This window comes from Chinchilla lanigera, unplaced genomic scaffold (genome assembly GCF_000276665.1).
Source record: "Chinchilla lanigera isolate Chin_1 unplaced genomic scaffold, ChiLan1.0 scaffold00041, whole genome shotgun sequence".
Taxonomy (NCBI): Eukaryota; Metazoa; Chordata; class Mammalia; order Rodentia; family Chinchillidae; genus Chinchilla; species Chinchilla lanigera.
The window spans coordinates 910,274-928,729 of NW_004955442.1; the positions used below are offsets into that span (position 1 = coordinate 910,274).

The window sequence follows — 18,456 nt, forward strand, 5'->3', positions numbered from 1 at the left end:
AAAAAAAAAAAAAAAGAAACACATTTAACTCAAAAGGAAATTATAGACTGAAAGTCAAAGGATGGAAAACAATATTCCATGTGACAGAAACCCAGAAAAAAGCAGGAGTAGCTATTCTGGTTGCAGACAATGTGAACTTCACATCAAGAATGATGAAAAGAGGTAAATAAGGTCATTACATACTTGTAAGGGGAAAACTGCAAGAGGAAGAGATAACAATCATAAATATCTATGTACCAAATGTTGGAGCACCCAACTATATAAGACAAATTTTAACAGACATGCAAAAAATCAAATAAGCAATAACATTATTGTAATGGGGGACTTTAACATCCCATTGTCACAAAAAGATAGATCAATTAGACAAAAAAAAAAATCAGCAAAGAAATAACAGAACTAAACCACACTTGTGAACAAACGGACTTAGTAGACCATTACACAGTGTTCCACCCCAAAACATCAGAATACACATTCTTCTGAGCTGCACATGGGGTGTTCTCTAAAACAGACCATATACTAGCACATAGAACATGCTTAAGTAAGTGCAAAGGAACTGAAATTATCCCATTCATATTGTCAAACCATAGTGCAATGAAACTGGAAATAATTAACAAAAGAAATCGCAAAAACTCCATAAACACATGGAAACTAAATAACACCCTCCTGAATAAACAATGGGTCACAGATGAAATTAAAGAAGAAATTAAACAATACTTACAATCACATGAAAATGCAGATAAAACTCACCTGAGCCTGTGGGATGCAATAAAGCAATCCCTGGAGGCAAATTTATAGTGGTGAATTCCCACATCAGGAAAGCAACAAGCACAAATAAACAATATTATCCTGCACCTCAAGCTTTTAGAAAAACAAGAGCAAGTCAAGCCCAAAGCCAAAAGAAAGGAGGAAATTATAAAGATCAGAGCAGCAATTAATGCAACTAAGACTAAGAAAACAATACAAAGAATTAATAAAGAGTTGGTTCTTGAAAGAAGAAATAAAACTGATAAACCCCTAGCCCACCTTATCAAAAAAAGGAAAGAAAAAACTCAAATTCATGCAATATGCAATGAAAAGGATGAAATCACTACAGATCCTGTAAAAATTTAAAGTATCATCAGCACCTACTTCAAAAATCTTTACTCTCATAGGATGGGAAACACAGAGGAAATGGACAGATTCCTAGATACATATGAATTACCAAAGCTGAATGAAGAAGGTATAACATTCCTCAATAACTCAGTATTACCCAATGAAATTGAAAATGTAATAAAAAATTTACCAACAAACAAAAGCCCAGGTCCTGATGGATTCACAGCTAAATTCTACAAGAAATTTAGAGAAGATCTAATGCCAATTCTTCTCAAACTCTTTAATGAATTAGAAAGGGAAGCGATCCTCACTAACTCATTCTGTGAGGCAAGTATTATCCTGATACTAAAACCAGAGAAAGACCCAATCAAAAAAGAGAACTACAGGCCAATCTCCCTAATGAATATAGATGCAAAAATTCTCAATAAAATACTAGCTAATAAAATGCAGCAAATCATGAAGAAGATTATACACCATGACCAAGTTGGATTCACTCCAGGAATGCAGGGATGGTTTAATATTCACAAATCAATAAATGTAACCCACCATAGCAATAAAGGCAAAGACAAAAATCACATGATCATCTTAATAGATGCAGAAAAAGCTTTTGACAAAGTCCAACACTCATTCATGATAAAAACCCTACAAAAAATAGGAATAGAAGGTAAATAAGAAGGGATGTTAAAGTCCTCCATTACAATAAGGTTATTGCTTATTTGATTTTTTGCATGTTTGCTAAAATTTGTCTTATATAGTTGGGTGCTCCAACATTTGGTACATAGATATTTATGACTGTTATCTCTTCCTCTTGCAGTTTTTCCCTAACAAGTATGTAATGACCTTATTTACCTCTTTTCACCTTCTATTATTTACCTTCTATTCCTATTTTTTTACCTCAACCTATTTCTTTACTTCAACCTGATAAAAACCATCTATGACAAACCAACAGCCAACATCATCCTAAATGGGTAAGAACTGAAAGCTTTTACTTTAAAATCAGGAAAAAGACAAGGATATCAACTAATGCCACTCTTATTCAATTATTCTGGAAGCATTAGCCAGAGCAATTAGACAAGAGAGAGAAACAAAATGAATAATGATAGGAAAGGAAGAAGTGAAATTATCATTATTCACAGATGACATGATACCCTACATGGAAGACCCCAAAAGACTCCACCAAAAGACTCCTAGAATTAATTAACAAATTCAGTAGCATAGCTGGACACAAAGTCAACACTGAAAAATCAATAGCATTCCTATATACAAGCAACAAACACACTGAGAGAGAAATTAGGGAAACCATACCTTTCACAATAGCATCTAAAAACATGAAATACTTAGGAATCAATCTAACAAAGGAAGTAAAAGATCTATACAGTGAAAAAAGAGATCAAAGATGATTTCAGAAAATGGGAAGATATCCCTTGCTAATGGATAGGAAGAACCAACATTGTGAAAATTGCCATACTCCCAAAACTGTCATGCAGATTCAATGCAATCACAATCAAATTACCATTAGTACACCTCACACATCTACAGAAACATTCCTATAATTCATCTGGAACCAAAAGAGACCCAGAATAGTCAAAGCAATCCTGGTCAACAAAGGCGAAGCGGGAGACATCACAATCCCTGACTTGAAATTATACTACAAAGCAACTATGATAAAATCAGCATGGTATTGGCAAAACAACAGACCTGAGGATTAATGGAACAGACTAGAAGATGCAGCCACAACCACAAAGACACTCAGCCACCTTATCTTTGACAAAGGGGCCAAACATCTTCCCTGGAGGAAAGACAGCCTCTTTAATAAATGGTGCTGGAAGAACTCTCCACATGTCAAAGACTAAAACTAGACCCATGTCTACCACCATGCACTAAACTAAAGTAAAAATGGATCAAAGATCTAATTATTAAAACAGAAACACTAGATCTACTGGAAGAGAAAGTAGGTAGAAATCTTGAAGACATAGGCATAGGCAGAAAGTTCATGAACAAAAACCAAACTACACAGGAAATACTTCAAACAATCAACAACTGAGATCTCATCTTTTGGAAGATTTTACACATCAAAAGAAATCACTAACAGAATAAAAAGAAAGTCCACAAACTGGGAAAAATTTTTAGCGAATTGTCCTCTGACAAAGGATTTCTATCTAGAACATATAAAATTGAAGAAAGGCCCCCAAATTTCAAAGTCCCAATCCAAAAATGGGCACCTGTGATGAATACATACTTCTCAGATAAATAAATACAAATGACAAATAAATATATGAAAAAACGTTCAACATTATTGGTCATTTGAGAGATGCAAATTAAAACAACACTGAGATTCCACCTCACACCAGAAAGAATTGTTGTCATCACGAAATCAACCAATAACAAATTCTGGAGGGGCTGTGGGGAGAAAGGAAGCCTTCTCCACTGTTGGTGGGAGTGTAGACTGGTACAAACACTATGGAAGTCAGTGTGGAGAATCCTCAAAATTCTAGGATCAGAGGCCCCATTCAACACAGCTATTCCCCTTCTGGGTATTTTCCCAGAAGAATTAAAAACATCATATCACCGGGATATATGTGTACCCATATTTATAGTAGCGCAGTTTGTAATGACTAAATCATGGAAGCAACCCAACTGCCCATCAACTGAGGGATGGATTAAAAAAAAGATGTGGTATTTTTATACAGTGGAGTATTACTCAGCTGTAAAGAAAGATAAATTTGAGTCTTTTATAGGTAGATGGATGCAATTAGAGCCCACATTCACAAGTGAAGTAAATCAGACCTGCATGTATAAACATCATATTTTCTCTCTAGTGTAAGAACCTGAAAGAATTAACAAAATCTGAAAGGTACAATAGATATTGTGAAAAGGAAAGAAACTGTTCAAAAGTAAAGAACAACTGAGATGAGGGAAAGGAGAAAAGAAAGAAGTGAAAAAAATAAATATGTATATATATATATATATACATACACACAAGATAGTTAAGGAAACTGTACTACTAATTTCTAGTGGTTTTTTGAAAGGAACAGTTAATGTTTAATTGTTTGATCAATCTTGCATGTCTATATCTGGTAATCTGAGCAATGACTTTGAAGATAACAATATGTAATACAACAACCATTGTTAATTTCCTATTATCTTTTTTTGAAATTCTGTATCATTTTTATTGTTTTTGTGTTGTTTTTTGTTATTTTGTTTTTGTTTTTTTCTCTTTAAAATAAAACAAAAATAGAGTTTCAAAAAAATTGAGTCGTTCCCATCTTACAGAGTGGAAAGCAGAGGTCCTGGGTGTTTGGGACACAGCCCACCCAGGGCAGGGTCAGAACCCAAGTCTGGCTGTCACTGCAGTGAGTGATGGGGACCCTGGGTGCCCAGCCAGAAGGTCCGGGGCTGGGGCAGGGCAGCCTGGCCTGTGTCAGCCCTGGGGTGGGGTGGGATGCGTGTAGGAAAAGCCAGCCTTGGAGAGACAGCAGCCTGGGGTGGGGGTGGGGGTCCACGCAGCCCATCTCTGGCATCTGCTTACCTAGAAGCCCACCAGAATGTGGCCTTGGAGGGGAAGGAGGCCCCAGCTTCCGGGCATGGATTCTGCAAAAGACAAAGGACGGAGCCGGGAAGACGCTGGTGTCGCATCCTTGGCAAGTAGCTGACTAACGTCAGGAACGCAGGGGGAACTGACCGAGAGGGGACCTCAGTGAGCTTGGTGCTTCCTGGTAGCCAGGGCAAGAAGGGCCTGGTCCACCAGGACTAACCACATTCACAAGGTAGGAATAAGGGCTTCTCCCAAAAGCAGCTATGGTCTCATACTAAGACCAAGACGTCCTCAAAGCAAGGATCACACAGGAGGGAGGGCGAGCAGGTGCTGTGCAGAGGCATCTGCCCTGTAGTTTTTGTCAGCTGCTCTGGAAAGACCACACGATCTAATCTCTTCATTGAAGGTGCCCATTTTACTACACCTTTGCCATCACTGCTTGTTGTCAAGTGTTAAAGTTTTTTGCCATTCTGATGGGAAGAAAAAGTTCAGTTATGGTTTTAAATAGATTACTCAAACATTTGAGTTGTTATTGTTGTTTTCAGTACTGGCAATTGAACCCAGGACCTTTGTACTGAGCTACATTTCCATCCTTTTATAAAATTTTTGTATTGTGACACAGGGTCTTACTGAGTTGCCCAAGTTGGGTTCAAACTTGCAATCCTCCTGCCTCAGCCTCCCACAGTGCTGGGATTACAGGTGTGTATCACTTGGTTCATTTGAGTATTTTTAAAGACAGTGTAGATCAGTATCTTCCCCAGATAATTTTCTCCTGATTTCACAGACTACCTCAGAGTTACCTGTAGAAAATTTTCATGAAGCCTATATTTCTGCAGAGCACAAACCCAGGCATTGTTTTCTACACATTTGTATAATATATGCCTCCTTAATTGCAGCTTCCCTATGTGACTGGCAACTGATAAGCACAGGGACCATATGTGCATTTCACCACAGATCCTCAGCATCCAGCTGAAGCACAGGCAGGGGCAGCAAACTATGGCCCCCAGGCCAAACCTGGCCCACTGCTTGTTTCTATGAATAAAGTTTTATCAAAACACAGCCCTGCTCATTTGTGTACACACTGCCTTTTGCAGCTTTTGCACCACAATGGCAGAGTTGAGGTAGAATGGTTCTATGGCTCACAAAGCCTAAAAGATTCTCTATCTTGCCCTAAACAGAAACCTAAACACTGGCAATGAAACAATGTGTGCAAATTCACGTTTTGCTGAATGGCTGGGTGAATAAAAAGTGAAAGGCCTGTGGCCTAGTTCAGCTTGTTTGGTCACAGGCAGAAATGGATGTGGGGACAAAGGGGGCACTGGTTTGGGGCCCGGTGACTTACAGCCTGCTGGGGGTCTTTCTGGAAGAAGGGGGGCTGATCCACCATGCAGGACAGCACAAACTCAGCCACGACCAGAGACAAACACAGGTAAGTGGACAGGTGGCTCAGGGGATCGCGCTGGAAGTCCTGCAGGAGAGAAAGCAGAAGCTACACTGAGTCTGAAGCTTGGGAGGAGGGGAGGCAGCAGAAGGCACCCACAGTGGGGGAAGGTCGAGGCTGGACAGGGTTCCTGTACCAGGAGCAGTGATCAGACAGGGGACCAGGGCCACAGAGCTGGAAATCTAGAGCCGCCGGCAGCCGTGGTTGTCCCAATGTGCAAACACCTGACTCACACATAGTCCTTGTGAACAGGTGGGAGTCAAGGCTGTGCCAGTGTAGAGCAGCCACAGTGCTTGGGTGATGAAATGCAGGACACTGGGACTTTCTCCCTGCGCCCAAAGGAAATGATCTTTCCATCTCTGTCCCCCATCCTGATCTGCTGTCCCGTTCCCTCATGGCCAGGCTCCTCTGGTTGAAAGAGAATGGCACAGGTTTTACTGTGCATCTCTTCTACCCCGGGCACAGTGTTCTCCCCAGGCCCTTTCCCACTCTGGCTGAAGGGGATTACCTTGCTTCATTTCACTCCTGGGGAAATCAAGGCTCAGAGAAGCCATACACTGGCTCCGGGGCACACAGCCTGTCTGATTCCAGCGGGAGCTTTTATTGCCACGTGCCGCAGTTGCTTTCATGTTCCTGTCCCCTCTTCTGGTCACAGCACCCCAATATTCTTTCCCTTATGCTTAGGCACACAGTTTGTACGGAACTGACTCCAGCCCAGGTGAGCAGGAGACTGAAGCCTGGTGATGAGTACTGTCCAGCTGCTTAGAACCGTTGGAACGGACACAGGATTTGTGCTGGGCCAAGGGGAGCCGGAGAGTTAGTACACTGACGGACTGTAAGCCTAGAGCTACTGGGGGTCCTTCTTGTGGCCTCAAAGAGAGTGCAGCCAAGGGACACAGAGAGGACATCTGGTGGTGTATGCACAAGTGCTTGCTGTAGAGTGTGCCATGGCTAGACTCCCAGTGTTTCTCACTGTGCTCCAAGCAGCCCATCGCAAGTCAACCATGGGACCCACCCTTTATAATTCACTGGATGGCTGATGGGGTTTCTGGTTTCCCCATTAATTAAAACAGGTTACTCTTTTAAAAAATCTGTCCTTGTGCTAGTGCGTGGCTCAGTGATAAAGCACTGGTGCAGAATGTTCGAGGCCCTGAGTTCCAATCCCAGAAAACCACAGAAAAAAATACAAAACAACAATCCTTAAGGACAGGATGCTATTTTCTACATTTTCCTCTAGGAGCAGGACAGAGTAACCACTGGGTGTAAGAAACGATGGTCTGCAGCCTGCTGTAGTCCGATCACTGGTTTCCAGGTTGTTCCTCTTACCCAAGGCAAGTGATTCTCAGCAGAAGGCTGATGGCGCCCCTGGAGGATGCTTGCAACATCTAGAGACACTCTGGGTTCTACTACACGAGTGGGGGCTGCGAGCTCTGTACCCAGTGGGTAGAAGCCAGGAGCGCCGTTCTGCACACTGTTCTGAGTGCTGTTCTGCACACTGAATGGGACAGCCTCTCCCCCACTGGGGTGTTTTCCAGCCACGATGTCAACAATGCTGAGCTTACTAAAACCTAGTCTAGGAGGGCTGGGAGGTAGCTCTGTGGTCAAGTGCTTGCCTACATCCTCCCAACCCTGCATTTAATCCCCAACACTGCTAAAAGAAAAACAGCCATAAAGAAAACCTGTTTCAGACAATGTTTTTTTTCTCTCTGCAAATAAAATGATCCAGTGGTAAAGTACTTGTCTAGCATGTGTGAGAGCCTGGGTTCATTCCCCATCCTGTGAAAGAAAGGAAAAGCACAAAACAATCACACAGTGCCCCATAAATATCTACAATTATTATGAGTCATTTTAAAACAAAATAAAAACTGGATGAGCTCCTGGGCACTGCGAGGAGAGGATGTGTTTGTGTGTCTTCACGTGACTGGGGTGCATGTCTCCATGTAGAGTAGAACTCCCGTGTGGAAAGGGGAGGAGGAAGAAAGGCACTGCGGTTTCCTGGTTTCCCCAGGTAGCCCAGGCCTCCACTTACCCCACTCGAGGCCTGCTGGACAGCGCTGGTAGCTGGCAGGAGACAGCAGAGCAGCCAATACCCAAATAGCACCCCGGATGCCTGGACGCCTTTCTTCCTCTCCATGTGGACCAGGAACATGGCAAAGCTCTGGGCAAGAAAGTCCAGATGGGCCTGAGAGGGTTGGGAGGGGTACAGAGGGGAGGCTCCACTTTTCCCATGCTCCCCACCCGCACTGGAAAAGCAGCAGCCAGGTCCAACTGAAGAGGTCATTACCATGGTGGTGAGCCACACTGTAGGATGAATAAGAGCTTCTGGGGCCTGGGGCTTCCCCTGCTGGATTCTCCACAGAGGGACGGCCACATTGAAGGTACACAGGAGGATGAGAGCAAACCCAAGCACCTGGGGAAACAGCTCAGATAAGGCTGTGGGTAAAATAGAAGGTGGCAGCAAATTGGAGGGGACCTGAGGTCCAGTTGAGTGGTGGTTATGCAGAGGCCCCAGTGGGGCCCAGTAACAAATCCAAGCCAGAAGTTGTGTCAGCAGGAAGATGCAGGAGGGGGCTGCAGACCAACCCTGACTGTAACTGCCACAGAAAGAGCACACATGGGGCTGGGGATTCCGCTCAGCGGCACAGCGCCTGCCTGGCAAGTGCAAGGTTGTGAGTTCGATTCTCGGTACCGGAAAAAAAAAACAAAAAAAAAGAAAGAGTACACAGCAGGACGGGACAAGGCAGCACGGGAAGAATGATGCTGAGGAACATTCCTGTACCAGTTTGGAGGACAAGAGGAATGAGCAGAAAGGCTCGCAGAAGATAGCCCTGTGCTTATCTAACACTAAAATAAGCACATAACAATTTTAAAAATTGTTCAGTAGATTTGCCAATGGAAGAAACACAAAATTACATGCATAACTGGGCCGGGACTATAGCTCAGTGGTAACAGGGTGTGCTTCACATTCACAAGCTCCCGGGTTCTAACCCAGGCCTTAAAAATAAAATAACATAAAATAAAAGTGTAACTTTTTAAATTTAAAAAGGCCATCCTAAAGTGGCCCTAAAAGCGCCTTGTGTACCCCCAAAGTACTGTGGCATGGGGGAAAATGGCAGGTTGTGGCAGCTACTGCCGTCCGAGAACACGTGTGTATCTGTTTGTATGTGTGTGGATTTTCAGTTATGAAATACATCCAAGGGAACTTTGTTCCACTTAGTTCACCTCTGTCTCCTCTTCAGCATTGATCTGTTTGATTAGCGGTTCCCCTCTTGTCACCACCCTGTGTGCTCCCCGACGGGAGGAGCGTTTGCTTTGGGATCTGTGCCAGGCTCCAGCCTACCCTGTCCCCGTTGTCTGGCTCCAGCCTCCCAGGGGTAACAGTTACCATTTTGGCTTTGAAGAGGGGGGACATCCGGAGGTAGCCTCGGCCATGGCGGTAGATGTAGAGGAGGTAGAGGGGGCCAAGGACCCAGAGGTACAGGGGAGGCACCCAAACCCCTACTGCTCTCAGGAAGCACAGGTTCAGCAGGTGAGAGGCAGCAAGTTCTGGCTCAGTCTGGTTCCACACCTGAAAAGACACCGGATGGGGAGGGGCTTAGCATGGTGCAACACCGGGGTCCCAATCTCACCTGCTCTCTCACCAGGGTCAGGCAGCATATTGGACCCCTAACATTTACATATACATGCTCCAAGCCCTTTCTATAATATCTTTTAATTCTCAACTCTTTTCACACTAACTTCGTCAGCTCTACAAACTAGACGCAATCATCCTACTGATTTAGCAGATGACGAAGCCGAGACCTGCAGAGGTTGAGTAACTTGGCTGGTGCTTCCAGGTGGGAAGTGGTGGGACTGGGATTTGAACCCAGGGAGTTGGGTCCTGGAGTGGAGGAAACCTGGGCTCCATGATGAGTGTGAGGCACAGACTGTCACTCCTGGTAATAATTCTAGGAATCAGATGTTACTATTTCCTATCACAGACCAGTAGACAAGAATCACCAAGAGGTAAACTGCTTCCTTCCAGCCCACACGAACAGGAACTCCCCACTCTGACAAGAGCACAACCACCCTAAAGTTTGTCCTACTGGGTCTTTTGATCTGTGACTTTTTAAAACCCCATACTGGGGACTGAACGCTGGACCTTCACAGTGAAACAATGAGGTACACTTCCAACCCTTTTAAACTTTTTAAAATTCTGAGATAGGACCTCATTAAGTTGCTCAAGGTGGACTTGAGCTTGCCATCTTCCTGCCTCAGCCTCCCAGAGTGCTGAGATCACAGGCATGCACCACAGCACCTAGCTTGACCTGCGCTGTTTACCTGTATCCTTCCTAGGCCCTCTCTTAGGGACAAGAAATTTGTGAAGTTTAGAAGGCATGGCTGCACCAGTCCTCTGCCCACCTTTGCTCCCACCTCGGTGTTTATCTCTAGTTCTAGCTTCTCCACTCACCAGCTAGGTGCAGATGAACCATTCTGGGCCTCAGTTTCCTTCCCTGTAAAAGGGGATAGGGCTTTTCCTCTAAAGATGTTATTCCTGGGTTACAGGCAGTAAAGCGCACAGCACAGCGCCGGCGCAGGGCCAGCCTCTGTGCCCTGACTCCCCTGCCTGCCCGGCCGGGGGCGCTAGAGTTTACACCCAGCGCCCCCCGCCCCCCGCCCCCGGGCCGGCACCCAACTCCACTCTCCAACGCGCTTTGCCTGGACTGGACTCTGGAGGAACCCCAGGAGGGAGCGGGTCCAGGAGACCGGAAGGGGCTGTCTGGGGCTGGGACGAGTTTGGGGAGGTCCTCCAGCTTTATGCGGAGAAAGGTCAGTCTCTAGCAGCTGGAAGGTCTGGGGACCCCTGAAAAGTCCTGGGCTCTGCCGGTCACATGCGCGGATGCTCGGACTTTACCTGCACAGCAGGGCACCAGAGCCTGGGGAGCTCTCCACTCCCCAGGTTTGCAGCCCGAGCTGTCTACGACCACCCGAGCCGGGGAGCACAGGCGCGGGACAGAACTCACCCCGGGCCCGGCGCAGGGCTCGCTCGGCGCGGCCATTGGCGCCTCGCGGCCGGTCCCAGCGGCGTCCAGCGTCCGTCTGTCCCTGCAGCCTTGCCGCCGAGCACTTCTGGACAGGGGGCGGGCCCAGGAGGGGCTGGAGCTCCGACCGCCAGGCGCGGGGCAAAGGTCTGGCTGCGCGGCTGGGTAGGGATGACCCGGGCGGAACGAGGGAAGTGGACGGAAGGCCCAGGCCCGCACCTGGCCAGGCGATCCCCAACCCCCGAAGGTGCAGCGACAATCCACACTCTCCCCAGCTCCCAGCAACAAGTCCCTTCCCAAACGCCCCAAGGCCTTTGGACCCAGCAATGCCTGGAGTTTATCCTGGTGGAAGAGCAGACAGGCGTGCACGCGGTTGTCACCGGAGATGTGGCCGCAGCCGAAGTGTTCAACCACGGGGTGAGCATTGTGTGCAGAAAAAATTTAAGAAGATGCTTAATAAAGAGTTTCATAAAGTGCCGGTCACATAGTAAATGCTAAATAAGTTAGGTGTTATTTTTATTTTTCATACAGGGGTCTTGCTATGTTGCTTAGACTAGTCTTAAACGCCAAGGCTCACAGCATCCTCCCACCTCAGCCTTGGAAGTAGGAGGGACTTACACGTTAGGTATTATTAGTATTGGTGTCATGTTTTAGTCTGCCCCTTACTGATCAGTGGCTCAAAATGCCATTGCAGAAATATATTAATATGAAAGGTTGCTGCTAAATGATGATAGTACAAAATAAGATATGACGATTTGGAAAAAAAAGAAGAGAGAAGGATATGCCTAAATTGAGGAAAGTGGAAAACAAAGTAATTTTCTTTCCCGAGGGTTTTTTTTTTTTTTTTTTTGGTTCTTTTGCTGGGGATTGAAGCCAGGGTTTTCACACTGAGCTACATCGGAACCATTTTTAAATTTTGAGACTGGATCTGGCTGAGTTGCTCAGGTTGGGCTCAAACCTGCTATCCTCCTGCCTCAGCCTTCCAGAGTGCTGGTGTAGGGAAAGCTGGGGGACAGGCAGGGAAAGGTAAGGGCCTTAGCGAGGTTTCTGGCAAACCCTGACTGGAAAGAGTTAAAGTCCTGCTAGAAAGCAATTAAGAGAATCAGGGAGAACTGATAAGCAGCTGGCTTTGGTTGCCAGGGACCCAATACTGTTGCTATGGCTCTAGTTCACTCATCCCCACCTCCAGTTAAGTACAGAGGAGATAAAATGGGAAAGGGGCTGTATTATAGAAAACTCACTATAGTAACACTATAGTAAAATATATACTCACACCTGATGCTCACGCACCCACATAGAAATGCATATTTATAAATGTATACTTTTCTCTCATCATGTTAATGCACTCAAATGTACCTATATCCCTTTACTAATTGCTAACTCAACCTTGAATGGAAGGCTCTGCTATAAATCTCAAAGATTTCACCTGACAACAAAGAAGACCAAAGAGAGCTTCTTACGGAAACGTTTGCAGGTAGGCAGTGGAAAGGGACAGTGGCCGGCTCAGGGGTCTCAGAGCCTAAAACAGACAAGCAAGTTGTAACAACTCTTGAAGGGGAGAGCCCTGTTCTTGCCGTATAATAGGCTAAAAACAAAACCCCTGGAGCACTGGCTCCCGGCTCCCTACCTTATTCTGACAAGGTAGCTATCTATCTCCTTATTTCTCTCCTTTTTCTAATAAAGTGATTTTGTTTTTCCTTCTAAACGTACGTCTCTAAACTTACGTGATCTTTTATAGATGTAAAGTTTACAAACCCTAGATAAAATCTACCCACACCAGATGTGACCCTGGAGGTAGGCATGCAACACCATGCCTGAATTCTAAAGCAAGATGTGTGGCTTGTGGCAGAGTTCGAAGCTCCTGATTCTTTTCAGAAAAGACTCCGTGTATCATTATGATAGATACATAAGCAAAAGATGGGAATGCGCTAATGTGGGAATCATGGGGATACCAGGGATACTACTTTTCTTTTTCTTTTTCTTCTTTTTTTAGGGGTGGGCAACAAACTTGTATTTAAGATAGGATTGAAAAGCTTAACTCTTTCTGCAGACAAGCCTTGGAATTCTGTAGGGATGAAGAATAAAAACCTGCTCTGTCTGCCCTGCTGCTTCTGTAGGGGAGGAGGTCATAGGCAGAAACAAAGAATAAAATAGGAGGATCTCATTAAGCTTTATTAAAGAAGTTAATAGGAAATCTTACTAAAGGCAGCTTTTTGCCTCTGCTGTTAGACTCCAGCAATAAGAAAGACAAACACAGAGAGAAACCAGACCTGGGAAGGCACCTTGTAACAAAATTAACATAAGAATTTAGTGAGAGGGTGGGGGAGATAGCTCAGTGACACAGCACTTGCAGGGCAAGTACAAGGTCCTGAGTTCAATTCCCAGTACCAAACTAACTAACTAACTAATTAATTAATTAATTTAGTGAGAAGAGTCCACAGGCAAAACAGGGATGCAGCCAGGAACCTGAAAGCTAATCAGTACCTGCCCTGCCCCTTGTTCAAATGAAAAGGAGATAGGGAACAGCCACATAAGGATTCTTATTTAATATATGAAACACATATGTCCCCTTTACTGAATTATTAACATGTCCCATTTATCTGATCATCAATCCTTACTTTTCTATAAGCGCCCCCACCCATCACAAAGGGATGGGAAGAAATCAAAGGGCCAGAGAAAATGTAGATGGAGGTGCTCAGTGTAGGATCAAAGACAGCTAGGGAGCCAATCTGAAGGTGGCACCTTCCAGGTGCCCACATGGGGGTTGGAGAAATCACTAGTCCTAAATGAAAAGGCGCTGAGGACAAATATCCACAGGTGTTCACTTCTGATGCTCCCCACTCTTGCAGAGTAGCTGTCTTACTTCCCCCCATCTCTTCCCAAATAAATTGTCTTCTTGTATTTTAAACTGTGCCCCTTTAATTCATTACTGAACTTGAGGTTATGGTCCCAGCAGGATCCCAGAAGCTGCATGTTCCAGCAGAGCAGTGGTGTGACATGACAGGGTGAATACCCCTCCTCAGACGTGACATTTCTCCACATCTTGTACTCTTTTCCTCCAACCTCACCTCTCACAGGGCCCCCAAAATGTGGGTTCCCCGAGATCTGTCCCCCACCCATTTTTGGTACTGGGGATTCAACTTGGTGCCTTAGCACTAGGTTACTGACACATCCTAAGCTTCTGCCCCCACCCCCTAATCTGAGACAGGGTCTTGCTAAGTTGCCCAGGTAGATCTTGAGCTTGTGATCCTTCTGCATCACCATTCCGGGATTGCTCATCTTTTTTTTTTTTTTTTCTTGTTTTTTTTCTAGTACCAGGAGTTGAACTCATGACCTTGCTCTTGCCAGGCAGGTGCTGTGCCGCTGAGCTAAATCCCCAGCCACTGCACATCTTTTTGAGTCTCCCCAGCCTAATGTGGATTCCTGGTCTCCTTCAGCTGTCCTCCTGCCCATGTCTTTTGGAAGAGGAGACTCACAAAGAACCAGGGTTTGTCTACTTTCTAGGTCATAGAACAGCCTATGGCTATGTATAAAGAGTTCTAGATGAGTTCTTTTCCCCTCTCTGGTCTCTGCTTCCCATTCCATAAAATGAGAAGTTATTACAGAGGATCAAACCAAGCAGACTTGATCCTCCCAGCCCCCAGCCAGTTTGCCAGCAGAAGTACTACCCTTTGCAGGGAACTCAACTCAGCACCTGAGGCTGTCCTCAGCAAGCACAGGATGTTTTGGAGGAGATAAGATAGGACAAGGAATTTTGCAAGTACTGAGGACATCTGGCGATACCCAAAAATTTACACTGGACACTTCAAGGACTTTGCCCACTGAGGTGAAAGACTACCAGAGAACTTCAGTGACAGATGTTTATTGGGATCTTCCTGCCTAATGTCCCCTGCCTTCTTCTCTCCATCCCTATAAAAGGTACATACTTTTCTTTGCTCAGGGTAGACGGTCTCATTGCGCTTTCTGCCTGCCTGCACCCAGACACAAGCCTGGTGGTCTCTGCTGATTCTCTCCCTCCCCCTGTAATTTACATACATTATATAGACCGCCATGGATTATCACGTTTTTCACCCCCTGATGAAGTTCTAAGACAAACCAAAGGCTTGTCTTAAGAAGGGCAAAAGTCGTGTTTCGATTATGGTCATAAATAACCAGCTCCAGTGAGTACATGTGGTGGATTGAGAACTGGTGGTCTACTTGTAACACCCAGCTGAATTGAACCATCATGGTGCTGGGTGTTGGAGGCCCCCCTGAGGGCTGCTGCGGGCAACATAAGAGTTAGAACTGGAGAGGAAGAAGTAAGGCTGTTGGGAGCTGGTAGAAGCTGTTGGGTGCTGTTTGAAGCTGTAAGGAGCTGTTGGTTCTCTTAGAAAGGCTTGTCATGCTGGCTTTCCTGATGAACTCAGCTGTTCTCATCATCCAAGGAGCCTGGGACTTGTCGCTGAGAATGGCTTTGGTTCACTTTGGGGGAGCTCTGGTCTTCACTTTGAGCATTGCTTACTGGCTCCAGTGCACATCCCTCAGCCTGCTAGCACAGATCCTTCATCCTGCTGGCACAGACTTTCTAGCTTCCATCACTGACCTTCGGCTCTTTCCAGTGCAGATCTGCAAAACAGGCCTGCATGAGATATTGTCATGGGCTCTAGACCTCCAGCTGGACTCATGCAGGATGTTGTTGTGGCATCCAGGCCCTCAGCTGGAGTCTTTAATCTTTAGTGTGTGGACAGATTTCCTGCACTCTCTTGAATATGATTCTTTGGGTGACTATTATAAATAATCTTATAAAATGTGTCGTGTCTTATATTGTTCTCCTTGTAAAACCCCAAACTACCCCCAAGCTACGATAGTACACTATATAAGCATTTCTCTGTATGACACGAGTTGAGAGTCTCGTGGTATTTTGAGCTGGGATGCATAGCGGGCAAAATCTTCACAGGGTCTTCAAGAGAATGACACATTGATCACGGGGCCACAATCATGAACGTGGCGGACTTCTGTTTCTTCCCATTTTACAATATGAACACTTTGATTAACAAAATCTATCGTTCTTTTTAGTTGTGATTTTTAGTCTAAAGCAGCATTTAGCTTTTGAGTTTGTGTGGGTACATGCGCACCTTGCCCTACAGCTGCCGGGGGCGGGGAGTGGTGGGGGGTGGTGGTGTGGGGGGGTGGTGTGGGAGGGTGGGGTGGGGTTGGTGCGTAGAGTCCTCCAGGCCTCCAGGGGGCACAAGTGGTCTTGTATCCTCATTGAGCATGCGCCGTATCTCTTCCTGGGGGAACTGGACTTCGGGACGTAGCACGCCTGCGCGCGGCGGGGTTGGAGTAGGCGGGGCCTGGGCTGTCACCCGGCAAAGAGAGGGAAGGAGTCGGCAGCGTGTGGTGTGAGGGGTGGGATCGGGCGGCCTGCGGAGGGTCGGGCCAGGAAGGCCGGGTCATGCGGGCAGGCCGGAGTGCGGGGCCACTGGGCCCCGTGGGGGTCTTCGCTGCTGCGGTGCTGCTGCTGAGCGGCGCGGGGCCAGCGCGCGGCTCCGAGGATATCGTGGTGGGGTGCGGAGGCTTCGTGAAGTCGGACGTGGAGATCAACTACTCGCTCATCGAGGTGAGCGTCCACCCCCGGCCCGGCCCGCCTCGCGATGTGACTCCGCGCCAGTCGCACGGCCTCTCTGGGCCGCGGTGGCCTCGCTTCAGACACCGCGCGGCTGTCCGCCAGCCCCACGCTGTCGGAGACCTTCTCTCTGCTCACGCTGTGCCCCGCGCGGGCTCTGCCGCCCTCCTGCGACGCGCTCGAGGGGGCTCGTGCCGTGGGGCCAGCCACGACAGGGGACGTGGACCCCCAACTCTCAAAACCCAAGCTGCGGCTGTCCAGATACAGACCCAAACACCGTAGAACCCAGACCCCCTTTCGTGGAAATCTAGACCCCAGATCCCGCAGAACTAGGCCCCCTGAAACTTACATCGCGCAAATTATATCCCAGAACCTGGAGATAGCAGATGTTATTTGCGAAGCTCTACAGCCCAGGACCCCCTGCCTCTGTCCCAATGTGCTAATCCATTACTCCTTCAACCCCCCTTGGGTGCTTTTAAAGAGCATAGATTCCCGTTCCATAGATCTTGACTCAGTGGATTAGTATTGGAATCTCTGGGGCTGGAATCTGCACCCTGCTGTCCCTGACACACACTCCTTTTCCTCTGCAAATGGAGAGTTGCCAGCTGCCCTGATTGCCTTAATAGGTAGTTTTTGGAATTACACTAGAGATTTGTATAGACTTTTAAGAAAATTAACTTGTACAGCTTTGTTAAATGATTATTAGTTCATGAGATTATGACCCAGAAAACTTTTGAGAAGAGGAAAGGGGAGGGTTGGAAGTAGGGGTGAAGGACACTTGCCAAAGTAGGTGGGAGGGGAGTGGAGGGAGGGCTGGGCCTGGTTTTGCCAAGGGGACTGATGGGGCAGTGGAAGGGATGGGAAATGGAAAAGGTAGACAGTGTGTGCCTGGGAGATGATTTGAGAGAAAAGAAAAGGCAAGGGAAATGCCGAAGAGAAAAGACCGGGAAGGACAACCTCAAAAGCTGCCTGAATGGTAATGAAGGATTGAACCTTAGTGTTCTGCAGAGCAAGTTGCCTATGATTGAGGAAGGATAGGGAGTTGATTCAACACCCCAGGATAGTTTTAACTTGGCCTTGCTCCAACTCCCAGGTTTTGTACTTAAAGGATGGGGGAGAAGCAGCAGAACCCACATTTTTGGTTTTCTAAAAAGGATTTACCGTCTTCAGGGCACCCGTGTCTGCTACCCTTCTCTCCTTTTTACCCTTAAAGGCTCCCTGGAGCTGCTGGGGCATTGCTGGGTGCCCAAGCCACCTCCTGGACTTCCAAGCATGGGACATTTCAGAGTCTGCGGTGAAAAGCTTTTTGCAGTGTATAGTTTCCTGGGGCCCTGAGAGAAAGGGAAAGGCAGATAGAGGCATCTGCAAGCACAGAACTAATAGTAACTTGGAGAGGAGACAGCAGGTTTTGTGGCCCATTATGAAATGTGCTTCTTGAACACCAGGTTGCTTTCCCACATGGTTGGAGATGCTCATTCTTTTGTAATTTTTGATTATGAAATCATACGTTTCAGAAATGTAACCTTGACATATGTTGCTATCCTGTGTCCGATCTGTACTTTGTAAAAGAAATATGTAAACAGGATATTTCAGTCGTTTGTTGATGGTGTTTTCTATGTTCCAGTACAACTACCTTCAAGTCTCTCCAGCCTTCTTCTGTTTGGGGTGTTTTTGCATCGTTTTCATTCAGTCAGCAACTATTTATTGAATTCTTGCATGTACTGAGGCCTTGTTGCAGGTGGGGATATAGCATTGTATTGAA

At 46.3% G+C, this 18,456-nt stretch overlaps 2 protein-coding genes across 3 annotated transcripts in view; one reads left to right on the top strand and one right to left on the bottom strand.

The window, feature by feature from the left end:
- Positions 1–11,466, bottom strand: part of Abcc6 (ATP-binding cassette, sub-family C (CFTR/MRP), member 6) — a 56,448-nt gene extending 44,982 nt beyond the window's left edge. The window contains exons 1-6 of the mRNA XM_005391081.2: positions 11,072–11,466; positions 9,454–9,636; positions 8,353–8,478; positions 8,098–8,226; positions 5,970–6,095; positions 4,622–4,683 (exon numbers count right to left, since the gene is read on the bottom strand). Of these exons, the coding sequence (XP_005391138.1) occupies positions 4,622–4,683; positions 5,970–6,095; positions 8,098–8,226; positions 8,353–8,478; positions 9,454–9,636; positions 11,072–11,107 (662 nt within the window). The 5' untranslated portion in view covers positions 11,108–11,466. The remainder of the gene's footprint in view (positions 1–4,621; positions 4,684–5,969; positions 6,096–8,097; positions 8,227–8,352; positions 8,479–9,453; positions 9,637–11,071) is intronic.
- A 4,933-nt stretch (positions 11,467–16,399) lies between these two features.
- Positions 16,400–18,456, top strand: part of LOC102028686 (nodal modulator 1) — a 53,046-nt gene continuing 50,989 nt past the window's right edge. For both annotated transcript variants that reach the window (XM_005391083.2, XM_013517953.1), the window contains exon 1: positions 16,400–16,688. In XM_005391083.2, the coding sequence (XP_005391140.1) occupies positions 16,524–16,688 (165 nt within the window). In that variant the 5' untranslated portion in view covers positions 16,400–16,523. The remainder of the gene's footprint in view (positions 16,689–18,456) is intronic.